This window comes from Gadus macrocephalus, chromosome 9 (genome assembly GCF_031168955.1).
Source record: "Gadus macrocephalus chromosome 9, ASM3116895v1".
Lineage (NCBI taxonomy): Eukaryota > Metazoa > Chordata > Actinopteri > Gadiformes > Gadidae > Gadus > Gadus macrocephalus.
The window spans coordinates 19,032,533-19,052,172 of NC_082390.1; the positions used below are offsets into that span (position 1 = coordinate 19,032,533).

General features: G+C 45.9%; 3 protein-coding genes across 4 annotated transcripts in view; 2 read left to right on the top strand and 1 right to left on the bottom strand.

Moving 5' to 3' along the window:
- The first annotated feature begins 45 nt into the window (after positions 1-45).
- Positions 46-7,454, top strand: LOC132465135 (inner centromere protein A-like). Of its 2 annotated transcripts, none has more exons than XM_060061897.1 (18): positions 46-300; positions 478-585; positions 939-1,615; positions 1,776-1,824; positions 2,005-2,065; positions 2,429-2,558; positions 2,663-2,696; positions 2,925-3,006; positions 3,987-4,127; positions 5,104-5,207; positions 5,313-5,424; positions 5,608-5,715; positions 5,978-6,117; positions 6,237-6,333; positions 6,564-6,662; positions 6,750-6,812; positions 6,933-7,086; positions 7,204-7,454. In XM_060061897.1, exons 1-18 carry the CDS (start codon positions 161-163, stop codon positions 7,380-7,382), a joined length of 2,478 nt encoding a protein of 825 aa, XP_059917880.1. In that variant the 5' UTR covers positions 46-160; the 3' UTR covers positions 7,383-7,454. The 2 variants fall into 2 exon arrangements, with proteins under 2 accessions (XP_059917880.1, XP_059917879.1); XM_060061896.1 differs by having other exon boundaries at positions 47-300; positions 2,922-3,006.
- A 1,187-nt stretch (positions 7,455-8,641) lies between these two features.
- Positions 8,642-14,386, top strand: rab11a (RAB11a, member RAS oncogene family). Its single transcript, XM_060062046.1, has 5 exons — positions 8,642-8,849; positions 10,311-10,506; positions 10,872-11,065; positions 11,405-11,485; positions 12,249-14,386. Exons 1-5 carry the CDS (start codon positions 8,810-8,812, stop codon positions 12,383-12,385), a joined length of 648 nt encoding a protein of 215 aa, XP_059918029.1. The 5' UTR covers positions 8,642-8,809; the 3' UTR covers positions 12,386-14,386.
- Positions 14,387-16,108: 1,722 nt separating this feature from the next.
- Positions 16,109-19,640, bottom strand: part of megf11 (multiple EGF-like-domains 11) — a 19,522-nt gene continuing 15,990 nt past the window's right edge. The window contains exons 11-14 of the mRNA XM_060061600.1: positions 19,276-19,339; positions 17,648-17,692; positions 16,800-17,006; positions 16,109-16,310 (exon numbers count right to left, since the gene is read on the bottom strand). Of these exons, the coding sequence (XP_059917583.1) occupies positions 16,132-16,310; positions 16,800-17,006; positions 17,648-17,692; positions 19,276-19,339 (495 nt within the window). The 3' untranslated portion in view covers positions 16,109-16,131. The remainder of the gene's footprint in view (positions 16,311-16,799; positions 17,007-17,647; positions 17,693-19,275; positions 19,340-19,640) is intronic.

The window sequence follows — 19,640 nt, forward strand, 5'->3', positions numbered from 1 at the left end:
CCTTAAACCCATATCTTCTGATGTGAAGGGGTGGGTGTTTTTTTTAAATATCTAACCAGCCCTAACCCCGCCCCTCCTCGGTCGCTGTTATTCTGGGGTATGTTTGTTGTGGGTTCGTTTGTAGCCTTGTTCTGGTCGTCATTACTTTAAGGTTTGCACCATGAGCTTCAGGTTCTCCATCTTGCAGTCCCTCAAAGAATTGTCTGACAGGAAGCTGCAACAGTTTATGAGTAACATTGATGACGTCCACGGTGTTTGGCTGCAGGAGATCAAGCGAGAAGCTGACCGCGTGCTCACTGGGTAAGTTTGACCCCATGCTGTGCAGAGGAGATATTTTGGTGATTCAGTTTCCCATTTTCATGGTCGAGATTCACTCATTAGTAACTTGTTTGATGACGTTATAATTAAGATTAATCCAGAGGGGAAAGGTTTTCGTCCTGATTCGTGTAACTGAACATCAAATTGTTTGGATCTCAGGGATTTGAGTGCCCCTCCAGAATTGATGCCAAAAACTCCGTCTCAGAAAAGAGGCCGCAAGAAGCGCGTCTCTCAGGGGTCGCTGGGAGGACCTTCATCCAGCAAACGGTTTGTTATCAAAACAATGTCGTATTAATTTCCTGTTTAAACTTTAAGAATGTATAATTGCTTGTATATCAGAATGCAATATAGGATATTTTTGGTGACCAATCGCCGGTTTGAGTTGGCTCAAAGAGAGAAACGTTTTGCCACGTCTCGCATTAGAGTCGCTGTGGCAGTTTCAAACAGTCTTCCCAGGTCAACAGTTTTTGAAGATTAACTACTGTCTGAAAAAAACTCTAACTACTAACAATCCAATATGAAAATGGAGGCAATCAATGTAGGTGTATATGTAATGTGTGAGGTGACGTTGCAATGTATACGCCCTATATTTTAATATTTGCTTGCTGTTGTTTATGCAGGTTTTCCAAGGGCAAACGTAGCATAATACGGGGCTCCACTGTTAAACCCTTGGACCTAATCACCGAAGATGAGGGCATACCCCGAGCCAGCACGTCAGGGCAGGTTGTCGAGCAGCCCAAACGCAGCACTCGCAGACGCAAACAAACTCAGACTGAGGCATCACTGGAGGCAGCAGCCTTCAGTGACTGCAGTGCAGAACAGGTACCTGAGGTGGGACCAGAGGTTGCAGAACAGGAGTTGAAGACTGCAGTAGCTGAGGAGAAATCAGAGGTCATAGATATGGAGTTGGAGACGGCGGTACCCGATGCTGAGACAGAGATCGAAGCAGAGACAGAGATCGAAGCAGACGAGCCCAAAGCGTGTTCCTCCATCCCCACACCGGTGCCGCGCGAGATCCCCGCCCCCACGGTCTCAGTGAGAATCTCTTTCACAGACCGCCGCTCTGCAGAGCTGGTTGCACAGCGTGTGGCGTCGCCCGGCCGCAACTCCACCAGAATAGTCATGGCCGGTACACCCAGCAGGGCCCAACGCAGCTCCAACGTGCGCCTCTCCAGCAAGCTGCGCTACTCCAAGGCCGTGCTCCGCCACAGCATGATGCGCCGGACCTCCAGGCGCGCCATCCTGAAGAAGAAATCGACTCGTGTTGGCAACACGACATGCAGTAGCAACGCTAGAGGTGAGTCTTGTTGCCAGATGTGTTTGGAAAACCACAGCGTCTTTACTGATGACATCCATTAGTAAAAGCCTAACCCCTACCCGCTCCTTAATGAATTGGATCCAGAAAAAGTTTCTTGACCTAAGCATCTGCTAAATGATATTCATTGCTGCTGTTGTAGATGATTCTTGCATGGAGACCGATGGAGAAGTGGAGAAGGATAGAGAATTGTGAGTGGTTGATCTGATATAAGCCATGAAACATGTTTGACTCAAGTAAAAATGTACCCTTGTAAACCAATATACTAAATCATTTAAACAGAAAATAGAATATGTTTTATTATATAGCTTAAAGACTTAGTGCAGGACTAAATAAATAAAGACGAATGACATTTGAATGTTTTGCTTTAGGCCATCAGTGGAAAGCGATAAGGGTGAAACGGCGGTCGAGGAAGTCAAAGCTACTGCGGAGGTCCGATTAAAATAAATGTATTTAAAAAATAACTTGGGTGGATATTAAAGGGGCACTATTTTATCATCAGTTGTGAGCGTGATACTTGGTGACATCAAGTGGGTGTGTCAAACTATATGTATGATGGAGTGAAGTTGCCAGTTGCTACAGTTCAGTAGGTAGACTGATCTATCCAGCATTCATCTGGGTGGACCTTCCCAATTGGGATGTCACTGAGTCACAGGGCAGGGCCGATTTGGAAATGGCTTGTAATGACTAATCACGCTCACACCTGGTGATAAAACACAGTCTCTTTTTAAGATGCATGATATAAGACATGATGAATTCAATTGTGACGTTTGCTTTGCTTATCTGAAATGGCAGACGCCGGAGCCGAAGCCAGTGGACCCTTATAAGCCTGTTACTCGCTTGAGGGCTGAACTCTCTCCCTCTGTGTTGCTTTTACCTGCGCTCCCCAGCGGGGTCAGAGGCGTCCCCGCCAGTAACGGCTCAGGTTAGTAGATTTGTCAAAGCATTTCCGGACACTTGGATGCTCCACTGTTGCCCCCTAGGTGTACTGATAAGAATTGTATATTTTTTGTTTGTTTATGGACATAGGAAGTACAGAGAAAGCTGACGTAGGCAGTCGGAGGTAAGTTTGTGCGTTTTTGTTTCTTTAAATTGCAAGTAGCTAGCATCTCTGATATGCAGATGTTTTCAGTATGGTGTGTTGTTCTCAATCTGTCAAAGCATCTGTCAGGTTAAATCTCATTCCATTCACTTGTGTGCCAATTGGAGTGTGTAATAAACTTTAATTTAGAGTAGAGTTTTTGCAATGTCAACAGAGCTTTTAACATCCTCTTCTGTACATCAATAGCAGCCTTGGTGTCAAACGCAAATCGCCTGACATTCAGGAGGACAGCCCAAATAAGAAGCTCTCGCCTACAAGGAAAAGTATATTGGTAAGATTAAAGTGTGTATGTATGTGTGTGTGTTAGGGATGAGTCGGTCGCGACCGATTCGTTCACAACGAACGAATCCCGAACGTGAACGACAAGAACTGGTTCGCCAAAACAAGAAGAACTGGTTCTTTGATTCTTTTTTTTTAACATAAAACAAAAATATGGTCACGTAAATAAAATATGCAAACGAACAGAGCCTCGTCTCCCGCGACTTATAATGATTGAGTCTACAACGTTCTCAAAGATTCAGCCAATGAGAGGTAGCAATGGTGTTGCCATGGCACCTGGGTAAACGAATGACAAGGTGGTACCGTCGAATTTGCGCGCTTTCTCTGTCTGACGTATCTTGGGTCATACCATTCGACGTGGGGCCACTCATATCCCCCTACATTTCCGAAAATAGACTTGACCTCCATCTGTTTATTGGATAAACGCATTTCCCAATCCCAGGAGTCTTTGCTCCATTCTACGTCAATTCAAGAACAAACAAAGAAATTAAACTGCAGTTCGTATTTTTTATTTATGACCATGAAAGTTCTGTAATTCCTAAATTATGAAGAATTAAATGTAAAGTAAAATAAAATTATGAATATAAAACCATGAATGACATAAAGAGAGTAGGCAAGTGGTATAAATATTGGTGGGACATTTGGTTGTACTATATAGTATATCTTGTCGATTTTCACGAGGGGTAGAGCCTAGAAGTCGCTTAAATTATGCTCAGGGCCGTCTCTCGCGGGGGGGGGGGGGGCAGGCAGACACCTGTGAGATTCCCTGTCAAATGACATAATCTGACGTAACGAACGAATCAAAACAAAGGAATCAAAAAAAAAAAAAAAAAATATACATATATATTTTTTTTTTTTTTCATTCCAATGGCTTTTATCCAAAGGGTCTTGCAGGCATGAGTTCAGACATTCTTGGCATGGGTGGTCCGATTGGGAATCCATCCCTTTATTTAACCCTGCCTATTCATCCAGGTGACTAGGCCAAACAAGAAAGCCTTCCTCCAGAGTGCACAGAAGAAACAGAGGCTCATGAGGACTCCAACGTCTGGGGGGCGCAACACTGTGATCAAGTCGTTCATCAAACACACCACGCCGCTCCAGATAAATGCAAAGGTTGGTCTCTTCTGCTTTTGTTTTGGAAAAAACGGCAAAGCACAGAAATTAAACTGGTACGGATTTTGTCTGAATTGGTTCAGAGTGTTAAATCATTGGGTCAAATCTTTGCAGTCACTACAACTCAAGCGGCGAAGGCAGTCTTTTTGTTTTCTTGTGCTTCTGATTCTGCAGAAGAGAAAGACAGTAATTGATCCCAAGGACTTGAAGTATGGTCTTGTGGCAAGTGAAGGGTTAGAGCCACAGTGTGTCTGATGGCATTTTCTTAATGCTAGTGGCAGTTAGTGGAGTTGTGTCTTTTTCACCCTTCCCCTCTTCTTATTGGCTGGAACCATCTTTCCTACTTCTGATTCAATACAGCTATACCATCGTTATTTTTCAATTAATCCGTAAAAATAATATAAGTTATGAAATGGCAACCTCCATTAAAATATTTTACGGAGCTATTCTTTAGGATTTGAATCCCATTTCTTTTCAGAGGAAATGGCAGGTATTGCCTAAGATCAGACACAACTTCGAGACTCAAGTCTTGAACTCTCCACCTCATCCCTAACTCTCCACCTCAAGCTGGTGTGTAGTGAGCGTTCTGGCGCCGATTGGCTGCCGTGCATCACCCAAGTGGGTGCTACATATTGGTGGTGGTTAGTGAGGTCCCCCCTTCACTTTAGGCGTCTTTGAGTGTTATTAATTATTATTATTCTTCATGTTTAACCTCTGTTTTCCTTTTATTCCTAGTCTGTTTTACATAGTTTTGAATGATGACTATATGCTCTGTAAGGTGACCTTGGGTGTCTTGAAAGGCGCCTCTAAATTAAATGTATTATTATTATTACACAAACCTGTTTATGTTATTGACTCTGTATGAATATTAAACGAAACATTGTGGATTCTCACAAATTAGCACAACCTATTTCTATTCTTGCAGTCCTGATTAACATCACTTTAGACATGTTTCTTCTGACTCTTCTCCCCCTAGTCAAAGGAACTACTGGAAGCTCTCAAAAAGAAGCAGGAGCAGGAAGAGGAGAATATGAAGAAGATGGAGGAAGAGAAGAGACGAAAGCAGGAGGAACAGAAACGGTCGGCACAGTTCAGAAGCTCGCGTTGGGACTTTCCAGGGCCTCATGGTTTGCCTCATGGTTTGTAGGTGAACCTCGGGTCTAAGTCATGTGTGTGCTCTTACAGGAAGAGGGACGAGAGGCTGAGGAGAGTGGTGGAGGCCCGAATGAAGGAGGACGAGGAGAAGAAAAAGAGAATCGAGGAGAAACTGTCCTGGACCGAGGAGAAATCCAAAAAGGTTTGTAACGTGGTCTCTATGTATTGTATTATATGAAGTATACTTTAATTTTGGAAAGCTTAATGATTGTGTGGCTATTATTCCAAGCCACAATGCGTTAGAATATATATTCTTTATTTTATTGGATGTACTTACCTTTATTACGCTCTTGGTATGTCATTCTTTTAACGTGTCTTCATACAGATGGCAGGAGAAAAGGCCAAGAAGAAAATTGCCGTAAAGCATCAGGAGGAGGTGGAGCAGAAGAGGAGGCTGGAAGAGAAGGCCAGACTCACGAAGATCCAGAAAGACGTAAGACTTTCAGTCATAAGAAGGTTGAACGGTGTGAATGTGTTTCTACCAACCTCATTGCAGTAGAGGACTAGTTGTTGCAGCCTAAATGTTCACTAGAATATGTATCTTTGCTCAAGAGTAAGTGTGTGTGTGTGTGTGTGTGTGTGCGCGCCTTTTGTGTATCCAAAGTGGCAACCTATAGAAATGAGTTGCGCTGTGGTTTACTCGATTTTAAAAGATGGATTTAATCATTTTTATTCCCTATGAATTGCTCCTGAAGGAGAAGTGGCAGCAGGAGCTGGTGGCCAAGCGGGCAGAAGAGGAGGTAGAGCGCGATCGCAAGCTGGATGAAGCCTGCAAAACGCTGGAACTGAGGATGGAGAAGGAGCTAGAGCAGGAGAGAAAAGCTCTTGCTGAACGGTTATTCATTTTGTATCATCATGATCCTCATCATGCCAATGTGCCTAATATTCTTCAGTGCCGTGTTGATTGTTGGTATTCACTCTGTTAGTGACTTTGTTTTCTTGGTATTCGTTCAGAGAGCGTGCAGAGAGGGAGAAGGCTCTGCAGCGTGAGCTGGAGAGTGCAGCGAGAGAAGAGAGGAGAGAGCTGGAAGAGCTGGAAAGGAGATGGAGGGTGAGCCCTTAAAATACGTTCCCATATCATCCACAACCAAATGTGGATGTTTGTGTGTATATTGTTGTGTATTAATAAATGGGGGTCAATATACTGTACCATTTCCTGAAATTGAGTTGAGAGATTCCAATAATATGAAACTAGCCGTTCTACAACAATGCAGCCACTTTTGAAATTGAACACTGATTTGAACTCTGACAACTGATTGGATGACCTCTTGGTCCATTAAGGAAGAGCAGCAGCGGTTGGCTGCTGAGAACGCTGCCCGAGAGACAGAAGCTGCCAAGCAGAAAATGGCGGCATGCTCGTTTGCTTTAAATAATGTTCAGGTGGGTGGGTAGAAGAAAACCTGCCTAAATTGACAACACTTTGCATATATGTGGAGCATAACGCCAATCAACCCTTGCATTTCCTAGAGCTTTGAATTTAAGACCCCCATAAGGACGGCTGCTGCCCTGAACATCACTATGGATGTCGAGGTAATGATGAACTACACTAACACAAATATAGAGATTTTAATAGTTTTTCTACTACATCGAGTTCATCAATGTATTAAACCCTTGATGTTAACCGGACATGTCGGTGACTGTTCCCTACAGCTATCCCCTCAGTCTTACAGAATCACTCCAAAGGGTGGCAACAAAAGACTTATTAAAAGCAATAATGCTGAGGATTATGGGATGGACCAAAACAGCGATGACTCCACTGATGACGAGATGGCGCCACGGAAAGCAGTCCCGTCATGGGCAGAAGGCAGGACAGACTGGTTATATAGTCGTGTTTATTCTATCCTACAAACTCATTTAGATTTGGATGTTAAAACCGGAAATTATAACATTTATATATTTTATTAAATTGATTTCTTCAAAGGTCTCAATCTGCATGATGCCATCGCCAAGCAGTACTTCAACCCCCCAGATCTGCATACCTACTTTGGAGTATACGAGCCTCCGAAGCTGGAGGTCATCTTCTCCAAGAGCAAACCGCGCTACTTCCAGCGCACAAGCTCCGCTGTTTGGCACACTCCCCCCCAACATGGCCATTATTAGATAGGAGGGATGGGTTTTATTTTTAAGTTTTGTATGGTAATCGATTTGAATAAAGAATGTGAATCTTTAAATTATTTTTTGCGTCTTTATATGCAGCAATGCAAAGCTGGATTTACATTTACTTCGTAATATAGCTATTATTCAAAGCATTTGACTGAAGTGACCAACATGTGAGTGATTTTCTACACAGGGGAAAGTCAACGCTCATTTGTGAACCTTAGCAGGGAGTGGACATTGTGCAGATCTAGCCTGGCAACGCCCGCCTCAGTAGGCCTACTTCTGTTCCAATTTGAATTTCCCTTCACAAATGAAATGAAGTATGAGAGTCTGGTAGGACCAGGGTAGTGCAGATCCAGATGCGACCCTGAACACCAGCATAAGGGACTTTAACTTAGTGCTGACAGCTACAGGGTGCCAATGGAACGAGATGTATAGAGACTTGTTATCATGGTTGAACAGCCGGCATGCATTTAATCGTGTCTGTAGCGGGGCGGCAGTCCACTGGCTGCAGTGGTCCAACGGTGGGACCACAAGCAACCTGAAATCCTTCTGTTTTCCATCACAGCCCCCAGATTTCTAGCATTCCTGTTCATACTTATGGATGACATAGGGAACCTGGACAAGCTCATTCTTGGCCAGATACAACTGTTGCATCTTCAGACAGAGACTTCTGGAAGGTATGCAGAAATCCAGTCAGACTAGTGTCGCCTGGTCATGTTTCTTTTTATGTCTTACTTTTTGACAATAGGAACTATATGTGACATTAAGGGGAGGCCAAAATCCAAGGACTGCCCTCGAGGACATTTATGCCTGTGTTGTTTCTGTGGGAGTGTACTGTACGATTGCACATGGTAAAAGGAAATAAAAATAGATAAAAAACAACAACATTGATGACCGGGCAAAAGACAATTGGGTGCTACTTAGCTTAGGACTGTATTTAAGGGCAATGTATAAATTGGAAGCTACAACTTAAATAAACGGTCGAACATCAGCCGTATTGTGCACATTGATAGTGCATTGCTCCAGAGCATAGATTACACTGGATGGACGGATCGACCTGTCATCAACCCCTTCCCCCCCACCCAAAGAAAAAAAATAATCCGTCGAAAAATACATAATTTGTTCGTATCCTTGCACGACCTAATCTCCATGTTGTCACAATGTCTACCAAAACTCACAAGACAAAAGATACAACCACTAGTTAGACGCTTAGCTCAAGGCGTCTCACGGAGTGTCTGTATGAAGACGCACCGCCCCGTTTGGGCGTGGTCACGTTCCCCTGCTAACCTAGCTCTCCGGCTAACACTAAAGATCCATCTGACAGGGCTTTGAGAGGAAGAAGGAGACACTTCTGCTCCACCTTACCCCCACTACTTATTCTGTGGAAAGCTTCAGTATCGCTGTACGGTCGAGAGACGGTGAAAAGAATGGGGACGCGAGATGACGAGTACGATTACCTGTTTAAAGGTAACTAAACCCACTCCGGAAAGGGCTAGCTCCACGGCTAGCGGGCTAGCCCGACAATACCAGGGGTGTTTTCCCCAAGACTACTGCTATGTGTATTCACGATCCCGGTTTATCGAGTCCGAATCGGGATTCCAGTTATCAATTGCTTTGATGATTGCTTAATTCAACGATGTTTAAAGGCATATGAGGCCGTTTGTCCGGGCCTTTCTGTCCATAAATATGCCCTCCATGGCTTCATGTAAAATAATACGGAAATGGTGCAAGGCCGTGAAATAGCCTCAACGTTGTTTGTCTTAAACTTGGTGGTTATCGTGTGACATTGACATGACAGCCGACAGCTGGTTAGATCAACCCAGAGGGGCAGTTTGTCATCGAATAATGTGGAGATGGATGGGTTACAGGAGACACACAGTGCTATGCAGCCACTGTGGAACACTTACTCCTGACTATAGTCTTTATGTAAATGTCTCCACACGTCCCTGCGCTTTAAGGGCCACAAACAACAGACTGGTGGTCGACTGATGGCTGGGAATGTTATTTGTTATAATACATTTAAAGGTATACCTTCGAACAAGTTCGATAAAGCCTTTTGTTGAACAAATGTATTGGGATTTTTTTTTGGTCTTTTTGCAATTGGGGGTATTATCTTTAAATGTGTATTATCGTGTTTGTTAAACCTAGCTCTGTGTATAACTATTATATATCTATATACATTTCTGTTTATATTGTGAAACAAATAAGTCAAACGAGTTTATAGAGAGCAGGACACTTCCTGTTCCCTCGTCACGAGCGAGTATGTGGAGACGAGCTGTCGTCCTGATTGGTCAAGTTAAAATGATGTGGAGCAACCTGCCATCCTGATTGGTCGAGTTAAATGACGAGTAACAGGTTACATGGTTTTTATCGACGTTTGCTTGTTGTCTACAAGCTTACCTTCCATTTACAACCTCTGCTATTAATTAAGCAAAGGAATAAATCAATTTAACAATAGTTATAAAATAAATGACTATCAGTTTCTTTAATTCACTCGGTATTGGTATTAAAGAAACTGATACTCTCATTAATTTGATTTGTTTGTATTTTTTTTACCTTGTTTTATCGTGTGCTGCTGTCAAGGTCACATTCCTCTAGGATGTATGAAGTACCAATCTATTTATATAGATATAACTAAATGTTCGACTTAAATATTTGTCATAGAATTTTACAGAACTTGCACACAATCTAAAAGTTAGTTAAATAGAAGTTTGGAGTAATTCACTTCTGGAATGTAAATGAAATGCTAAACATTTGGTAGGATGGCCGTATACCTCAATTAAAGTCCTATACAAAGTTTAAGAAGCAAAGACATGCAATTGATTTGCCAACACGCATGCACAAGTCATGAGCAATTCAATGATGCCAAAATATATGGAAGTATCAAATGCTGAGATAAAAGGTATACGGTCTACTTCCTTTTCCCAGTGGTGCTGATCGGGGACTCTGGCGTAGGGAAGAGTAACCTGCTGTCCCGCTTCACCCGCAACGAGTTCAACCTGGAGAGCAAGAGCACGATAGGCGTGGAGTTTGCCACGCGCAGCATCCAAGTGGACGGCAAGACGGTGAAGGCGCAGATATGGGACACGGCCGGCCAGGAGCGGTACCGCGCCATCACCTCAGCGTACGTATTCTCGGGCAAACTCGCCTTCCAGACGAGTTGGTAACCCTTGCCTCAGGAAGGGAAGTTTAAGAAACCCTAACTAGTTGTCATTTTCATCAAGAAGTTAAGTTGAAGAAACCATGACTGGTTGTCGTTCTTCATTAGGAACGTAAGGTGTTAAGTTAAGTTGAAGAAACCATAACTGGTTGTCGTTCTTCTTCAGGAAATCAACTTGTTAAGTTAAGTTGAGATAACCGTGACTTGAGTTTCTTCAACTTGACTTCCTGAAGAAAAACGACCACCAGTTCTGGTTTCCTCCCCTGTTGGACCGCTCGGATCCCGGTCGTTTGTATTCAATGAGTGTCTCTTCTGTGTCCCCTCCCCAGGTACTACCGCGGGGCGGTGGGCGCGCTGCTGGTGTACGACATCGCCAAGCACCTGACCTACGAGAATGTGGAGCGCTGGCTGAAGGAGCTGAGGGACCACGCCGACAGCAACATCGTCATCATGCTGGTGGGCAACAAGAGCGACCTGCGCCACCTGCGGGCGGTGCCTACGGACGAGGCCAGAGCCTTTGCGGGTGAGACACAGACTCTGCCTCTGCTACGTGTAGCCGTGGCCCCGTTGTGGGCCACTTGGTGTCCACCTGCTCTCCATCCATGGCTTTCAGACATGTTCTGTCTCCAAGCGGGTGGTTATGTTATTGTGTTGCATAAAAAAATTACAGTTTTCAGGATGTGAGCAAGTAGAGCTTCTTTGTGATTAGTTATTATTGAACTTTTTCTTGCATTTGGAAATGTTAAATGTCATCTTATGTGGGGGTTAACAGCTACTTTGTCTTTTTGAAGGCCTTCAGGGCATTGGTATCACAAGTTGACTGATTGGGATTAATTCAATTTTTTTCTTTTTTGATTTGCAGAGAAAAATGGCGTTTCATTTCTTGAAACCTCAGCTCTGGATTCCACTAATGTGGAGACGGCATTCCAAACCATACTCACTGGTGAGTTCTCCATCATGCTCCACTCCATTACTATGACTTATTACTTCACTCTTTTGTTATCGGCAGAGGATTTTTCATCATAGTCCGACACTGGGTATTGAACCCGGTACCGTTCGGCTGGGAGTAGATCACTGCCCGATTGCGGCACCTCTTCAGAGCAGTTGCTTTTAAGGAAAGCCTTTAATTACTACGGTAGATACAGTGTGTAAATACAGAGGAGTCTGTCGAGGAATTTCCTCACACTAACGTTGAGGCTCAAAGGTTTACTCTATATCATGGGGCTGTATGTGACTGGCCTGACGGGGATTATGCATCTTAAAAGGCTAATGAACAACCTGTCCTTGTAGTCGCACAGTCACAGTGGCTCTGACAGGACGTGGCAGCAATAATGATTTGCAGTTGAGGTCTTCGGAACAAGCCAGCCCCTTTTCAGCGCTCTACCGAAGCGGTAGAGCGCAACAAATCTCAAGTCACGCTAATCTTCACACAAGAGGGCTATCGGATCTTATCAAGTAATTCCATAACGTAAGCCTTTCTTTTATCCAGAGTAGATTATGCGAGCTGAAATCAATATAAAAGATAGAGCTGAATCCTCTGCCATTCTCCTCTGTGTGTGTGCGCTGATTGTTCTCGACCCAACATGGAAGTCACTGTGGATCAAAGCCTCCTCTAAAGGACCAAATGTAAATGGGATGTTTCCAAAACACTAACACTGTGGTCTCTGTGTCTCTCTGTCTGTCCCCCCCCCCCTCCCCCCCCACAGCCATCTACCACATTGTGTCTCAGAAGCAGATGGCGGACAAGCGGGACAACGACATGTCGCCCAGCAACAACGTGGTCAACATCCAGGTGCAGCCCACGGAGAACAAACCAAAGATGCAGTGCTGTCAAAGCATCTAGGACGCATGGAGCCACATTCCAACAAGAGCCGGCACCCCCCCACCACCTCCTCCTCCTCCTCCTCCTCCTCCACCACCACTACCACCGATAAACAACAGCGGCGCTGAGATCCAGCTGGCACGCTGATAGCAGATAGCGGCGGGGCGGCTGTGGTTGATGCCCTGTATCCCAATGGAAAGAATAGAAGAAAAAAAAAAAAACACCCGCAGTTAGAATTACGCAGCTTCTCCCCATGCCATGAAAGCTTTTATTTAGCAACGTTTTAATCATCAAAACCCACTCCACGCTGTTCCTAGGTATATCTTAGCGTTTTGTTTTATCTGTGATCTTGAACTCGGCTTCTGACGTGTTGTCTTCTCTCTGGCTTCGTGGTCCCCGGCGGGAGGAGGTCGTGTTTGGCTCGCAGCTTTCCCCACGTGGCCGTCGGGTTATTGGTTTTCTCTCTTCCTTTCTTTTTGTACTGTGGGGAAGGACAAGGGCTCCGTGCTTACTGAACTTTCTACGTGCAATCCATTCAACGTACACACTTTCCTTTCGAATCACGTCTCCCGATGGCACCATGATTTGGGATGCCACCGCTTAAATCCCCTCTCTTCTGCCTGTGTACCTCTTTGATTTGCTTGTCTCACTCTCTGCCTCATGTTTCTGTTGCAAGGCCATTGACATTGCCATGTCCTTAATCAGCACTCAAAGGTCGTGGAGATTGTGCTGAGCGGTGCAACTTCAAACCCTTTTTTTTAAATGTAACAAATTATAATTATTAATTATTATTCTTCGCAATACATATTCACTCTTACGATCTGAATGTTCTTAGTTTACCGGTTGCTTTGTGAGGGACCCTGGACCGTCTGTAGTCAAGTGCATGTGCAATAGGGTTTTACAAGACTCATACTGTGCCCATTTCAAGCCTGCACAGGGATATCAGACACAATGCCTCGACAGTTTCAAAGTAGAACAACCCTATTTAATTCTGGAAAGTAGAAATGGCTTAAAAATATTGAACGACCCATTATGCATTGACCCAACGTTGGAACAGTTCAGACGCTGTTCTGCATCCAGAGCAGGTCGAGAACACAATAGAGGTGTTATGAGCCTCGACTGGTGGAACCACTACTTCTCCTATACTCGAACGGCGGCTGCCATGGCTTAACGTTAAGTGTCCAGACATACTAGGACACCTCGTGTCTCACCCTCACCGACTTGGGTTCAGTCATCACCACTCCTTCCCCGGAGTCACGAGTCGCCCGTGTATAGCCACATCGGGAATCGGCCGTCAACGTTCCCGAATGTTAACAGCACAACACTACTGGTTGCTCAGGATCAACGGCGGCAATAAAGCCTCGCTCTGCCGCGATGTTTCCCCCCCCTCCCCTCCCCCCACTTGAATGAAGGCTGCTGTGTTCTGTCGTGGTGCGCTGGGTTCACACTGACTCTGTCTGGCTGGACGCGGCCCAGAGCTGCTTCCTCCCACCTGGAGGACCTCTACCCATCTCACTCCATTTTGTTTTAGGTATGAACTGTTGGCAGGCTGCACTTTATCTCTGAGTGTGTGTGGTGTGGTGTGCTGCAGCTGACTGTTAGATCTATATATATATATATATATATATCTATACATATATAAATACAACCTGTTGTGTCCCCCTCCCCCTTCTTTTTTTAATTTGCACTGACCGCAAAGCATGCATCTGTATCACGAAGAACGCACTACAGTTAATGTCTACATGTATGATTTTGATTAAATTTTTGGTTGCATCCTTGTTTTGATTGCTGGCGATACGGTGATAACATTAAGCGCTCCTCTCTGATTGTAAGTGGCTTCACAAGTGCCTAGGGAAAGACTTTAAATTCTGTCTTGTACCGTGACCATCTGCCTAGGAAAGGGTGCACCACTCGCGTGTGTGTGTCTGTGTGCGTCCGTGTGTGGAAGTGGTGGTGCCCATGATGTGGACCCACAGATGGCACCGTCATATCCACTTAAATATAAAGTCGGTATACAATGAATGTGACGTTTGACTCGTTTTTCATTTCTCTTTTCATTTTTCCATATGTATGTGCTTGTGTGTGGTTTTGGTTTTCATGAGAATCTGTTAATTTCCTGAGCCGGGGTGGCGGTGGTAATTGGGTGATCGCTGCCAGCAGAGACTTTACATTTCTTTTAATGTATATACCAAAAAACAACAAGCAGCATTGCACCGACAGCAACTGGTAACACCTTCCGTGGAGGGAACAAAAGGTTTTCCCCGGTCAAACATGGGTTTATAAAGTTACTGCGGTGGTCTCAGGATGCCTTGGGTCGGCCCCGGGGACACGGTCTCCTTGGGTCGATTGTCAACATGTTATTGCTTCTACAAGGAGGTGAGATGGAATTCACATAGTGAACGAATAGGTTCAATAAAGCAGTAGAAAGGTAAGCCTCATCAAAATGTAAAATATACTACACATGGTTCTTTTTTATATATAGTTCCATTTGTAATTATCACACAGGGTAACCGGGGCTCCAGACGGGCCGCCTCGCTCCTGACCTTTAGAGAACAGTTTTAGCACTTGAAAAAACTGCACAAATGACATTGCACAAGATAAATTGTGTTATCTACATTGTTGGATACCCATTATCTCATGCGCATATATATATATATATATATATCTTTTTTAGTATTCTAATCTCACATTAACAAAATTCACCATTACCAATATAAATCAATACATGAAGAAAATGGCATAAATACAAACCTAAGAGCTACCAAAACTCCACCTCAACACCCATGTTGATACAATTTGATTAAAACAAAGAAAATACCTGGACATACAATACTAAACAGCACATCGGAAATCCTTTGTTTGCCCGAATCCCACCTATGAAGGTAACAGTGGATAACGCTCATGAATGCACAACCTCCCTTGAAACAGCAAGCTTTACACACACAAACCCGTGGCATAGAGATCACTGTTAAACAACAATGGATCCTCATGCCTAGCTTAGCTATTGATCTCGTTCCTTTCTGTTTGGATCTTGAATTCAGAGCCATCATTAGTCCTCCACGCAGGGCATGTCATCATCAGAGTCATGTCACCGTCACGATCAAAAACAATTGTACTCTATGAAACAGTGCTTACAACTAGTAGACAGGTATGTCTTTGCAACATTTTCTTTTCTTCGCTGTGAAGTCTTTTGGCTTGATTTCTTTTGAGAGCCCCACATCAATATCGAGGGCCGGTGTGGATGCTTGACGCGTATAAATACAAAGTCCGTACCAAGAGATACAAATGGATATAAGGATTGTATTTCCCCTGTAAGAAAAAGTCCAGCCCGGCCTATCTCCCTGCCCACAATGTTTGTAACATTTATATTCTGTGTCCGAAAGTCCATAAAGAATCTGGGCAGAACAATAAATGATACGGAACATTTTAATTCGATGCATGATTGCTGGTGTGCGGCACTCCTCCTCAGAACAGAACGGCCCCCCTGCCGTCCTCCCTCGCTGGCTCCGTCTCTTCTTTACCACCGCCGCGCGCCCGTGAAATGAGTGCGAGTGAATCCCAGTAAATCAACGAGAACGGACGGGACGGAGCCGCAGCTATCCCTCAGCCTCCATCCCACAGCACCTTAATGTTATTAAACAGAGAGAAAGGGGAGAGGAATGGATGGCCCTTGGCGACAGGGTTGGGTAGTTGGAGCGTTATTTGCAGCCTGGACTCTGCCAGAGGCCCTCCACCACGCCCCCCCCCCCCCCCCCCCCCCCCCCTTCCTAGAGCAGGGAGCTGGGGCTCTCCGGGGCGGCCGGTGGCGGGGTGTGTGTGGGGCTGTGGCGCATGGGCAGGATGTCGTAGTGGCTGGGGAGGTGGGTGCTGCGGGGCAGGTCGTAGGGGCTCTGGGAGAAACCGGTGGCCATGCCGTTGGGGCCCTGCAGGACACTCACAGTGGGCTCTGGAGGAGGGGGAGGGGGAGGGGGGGAGACGGGGATGGGGTTTGGAGAGGGGGAGGGCGATGGGGGAGGCAGGAGTTGGAGTTTGGAGAAGGGCGAGACAGGGATGGGGTTTGGAGAAGGGGGAGACAGGGAAGGGGTTTGGAGAAGGGGGAGACAGGGATGGGGTTTGGAGAAGGGGGAGACAGGGAAGGGGTTTGGAGGTGGGGAGAGATAACGAGATATAACGTGTTGTTACAGATAGTTTTAAGTTTCAAAGTGTGCTACAAAAGGCAGAGTTTTAACACTCGATCACAATACTTCCCTAAATTGTGTAAACACCCAAAGATTGCATCAGAGCGGAAGTGCCCACTTCCTGTTCCTGAGGCCTGATGGGGCTGAGGGCCAAACGGGGCACAAGGGCCGGACCATCCGCCACTCACAGGAGATGTTGATGCTGAACACCTCCCCTCTGGACCACCAGGGGGAGCCCCACCCCAGCCCACACTCACCCACGTCGTAGACGTTCCTGCCGGCGCTCCCGAGCAGGGTGGCGGTGCCTCCGAAGGGGACCTCGCGGTGGGAGGGCGACTTCATCTCCACGTAGCCGCTCTCCGTGTGCTGGCAGGCGGGCCCCGGGGGGTCCCTGATGGTGGCGTAGGGGTTCTCGCTGTTCAGGGAGCAGGAGCTGTTGCCGCACAGCGACCCTTTGATATGATCTGCAATTAAACACACACCGGCCAGAGAGGATGCTGGGGGAGCGTTGTCAAGACGACGCGGTGAATCAGTCGTATTAACACGGTGACGGCAAATGGAACCCTGGACCGGGGTTCGCACGCACGCCGCCGCCGTGATGTTCGGAGGAACAGTTCAATTGATGTCCGTTTCTGACAGTTGATTAATGGCGCCGGGTATGAATGGAGAGGACAAAGGGGAGGCGCCGGAGACGCTCGTCTCATCTATAACGGTCTCATCAGTCTGATAAGAGGCCTCATTAGACAACAAAAGACAAGGCACCTTCACAGCCCTCCTGACGCCCTCGGGTGGCCCCGCCCCCTGCTCCGCATCGGAGTCAGGATGAGGTGTCGGGCGCTAAGCCGCCGAGAACAATTAGCATAAGGAAAGCACAGATGGCTGTGATCTCGTCCAACGCGACGAGAGATTACACATAAATCAGGGAGGAGGGTTGACGTGGGGTTATTAAGAGCTCCTCTGAGGGGGAGAAGAGTAGCGTGATGCCGGCGCCATAGGTGCACTGTTCAACGAATGCAAAGATGAACGGGATGTTCACATTCTTTACATGCAGCCGTAGACACCAAATGAGAGAATAGGGCCGCCGTCTTTTCGGAAAGGGGATTACCTTTCCTGGAGCTCCTCTGCGTCTGAATCTCCCCTTGTTGAACGTCTAGAAGAATCACACAAAGCAACGCCATTGGTTCTCACGTCACGTTCAGGTATTGTGCTGCAGCCTTGTGTCAATATGTACATGCCGTAATCTTGACCTCGAAAATGTTCATGAAAGTATCTCCTTTAGGGTGTGTTCCCGTGCGGCTCATTCACTTAGAGGAGGGTTGTGAATGAGGTTTGTGGAGCGCTTTCGGATCGTCAGATCATTTGTTTTGACAGCTTTCGGAGGTTGCCAGTGTTTCATCTGACAAAGTGCTTAACAAGCTTCCAGAACTAACAACTTTACACTTCACAAGCAGGCGAGGCACGAAAAACAAACGCAGGAAGATGAAGAGAAGCACTCGGATCTAGCCTGACAGCAGCACACCTAATTGCATTCGTGTGATATTCCAGAATAAATATATGGATTTGTTTACCTTCATTAGAATCATTTTACATTCAGGTAAGGTGCATTTGAGCCAATTGAGGAATGTGCGATTAACAACCAGCCGAGCAGAGAATTCAGCACATGATGAATTCTATTGGCGAGGCGGTTATCAGTACACTAATCCAGTTGTGTATGCACTCATATAGCATCGCTTAACACTGCAGATACAGTGATTCGTTAAACAGAATGCATATTGCCCAGCAGGCAGAATGAATGACAGAATTTGTGAGGTCCTAACTTGGTTCAATAAATCCAATTATTGCTGACTAATCTTATTCCTCTGTATTGATAATGGGATTTACTGCGTATACAGTGCACTGCATCACATTGGAAATGAGAAAACAAATGAGGTGCCCTGCAGAGCGTTATGTTAGGCAGAGGAGAGGAGAGAGGAGGAGGAGAGAGGAGAAAAGAGAGAGGAGGAGAGAGGAGAGGAGAGGTGAGGAGGGGCGAGGAGAGGAGGGGGTAGGAGGAGAGAGGAGGAAAGGAGAGGAGAGAAGGGGAGAGGATAGAAGGGAAGAGGAGGAGAGGAGAGGAGGGGATAGGAGGAGAGGAGTAGAGAGGAGAGGAGAGGCGGAGAGGAAGGTAGGGGAGAGGAGGGGGGAGGAGAGGAGGAGAGGATAGAAGGGAAGAGGAGGAGAGGAGAGGTGGGGAAAAGAGAGGAGAGGAGAACAGAAGAGAGTAGATGAGAGGAAAGGAGTGGAGTGCAAAAGAACAAGACGAGGAGAGGAGAGAAGAGAAGCAGAGGAGATGGGAGGGGAAAGGAGAGGAGGGAAGAGGAGAGGAGGGGAGAGGAGAGAAGAGGAGGAGAGGAGAGAAGAGGAGGAGAGGAGATGAGACGAGAGGAAAGTAGAGGGGCAGAAAGGAGTGGAGAGAAAAAGAGACAAGGAGAGGAGATAAGAGGAGAGACAAGGAGGAGAGGAGAGAAGAGAAGCAGATGAGAGGAGAGTGGAGGAGTGGATAGTAGAGGAGTCGAGGGGTGAATAACAGGTACAGTTCATACTTTTATAGCGTTCGAGTTCAACGGTTTCGTGTACAAAGTCCATTTCTTGGTCACGGACTGGCCAACTGTTATTGTCTCCGGTTACACTATCCACAGGCAAGAAATGGGACCAAAGGTCTGCAAAACAAGGCAGGGGGGGGGGGGTACTAACCTAGATCATTGAGATTGCAGTAGGCCCTCCACTCTGAGCTGGACCTGCTTTTCAAGGTGCTCGACTATAAAAAGGAATAACACAAATTGTATCACTAACCCCACCATCAAAACCATCACTATCATTCCTCCACCATCACCCTCATAACCACTGACACCATCCTCATCCTCAACACCAACACCACCACCACCACCAATCACCACCACCATCATTACCTTAACTATCATTTACACATTATCACTATCAAGATCATCATTATCATCAATGTTCACCATCATCAGCACCAGCACCAGCATCATCATCATCATCATCATCATCATCATCATCATCATCATCACCACCACCATCATCATCATTCACAATCA

Bases quoted from the DNA above. Each gene is read 5' to 3' on its own strand.
- LOC132465135 (XM_060061896.1), top strand. From the start codon at position 161: ATGAGCTTCAGGTTCTCCATCTTGCAGTCCCTCAAAGAATTGTCTGAC. The intron at 4,128-5,103 runs GTTGGTCTCTTC...TTCTCCCCCTAG, and splicing joins CGCTCCAGATAAATGCAAAG to TCAAAGGAACTACTGGAAGC. The intron at 6,118-6,236 runs GTTATTCATTTT...GTATTCGTTCAG, and splicing joins AGAAAAGCTCTTGCTGAACG to AGAGCGTGCAGAGAGGGAGA.
- rab11a (XM_060062046.1), top strand. From the start codon at position 8,810: ATGGGGACGCGAGATGACGAGTACGATTACCTGTTTAAAG. The intron at 8,850-10,310 runs GTAACTAAACCC...TCCTTTTCCCAG, and splicing joins GTACGATTACCTGTTTAAAG to TGGTGCTGATCGGGGACTCT. The intron at 11,486-12,248 runs GTGAGTTCTCCA...CCCCCCCCACAG, and splicing joins ATTCCAAACCATACTCACTG to CCATCTACCACATTGTGTCT.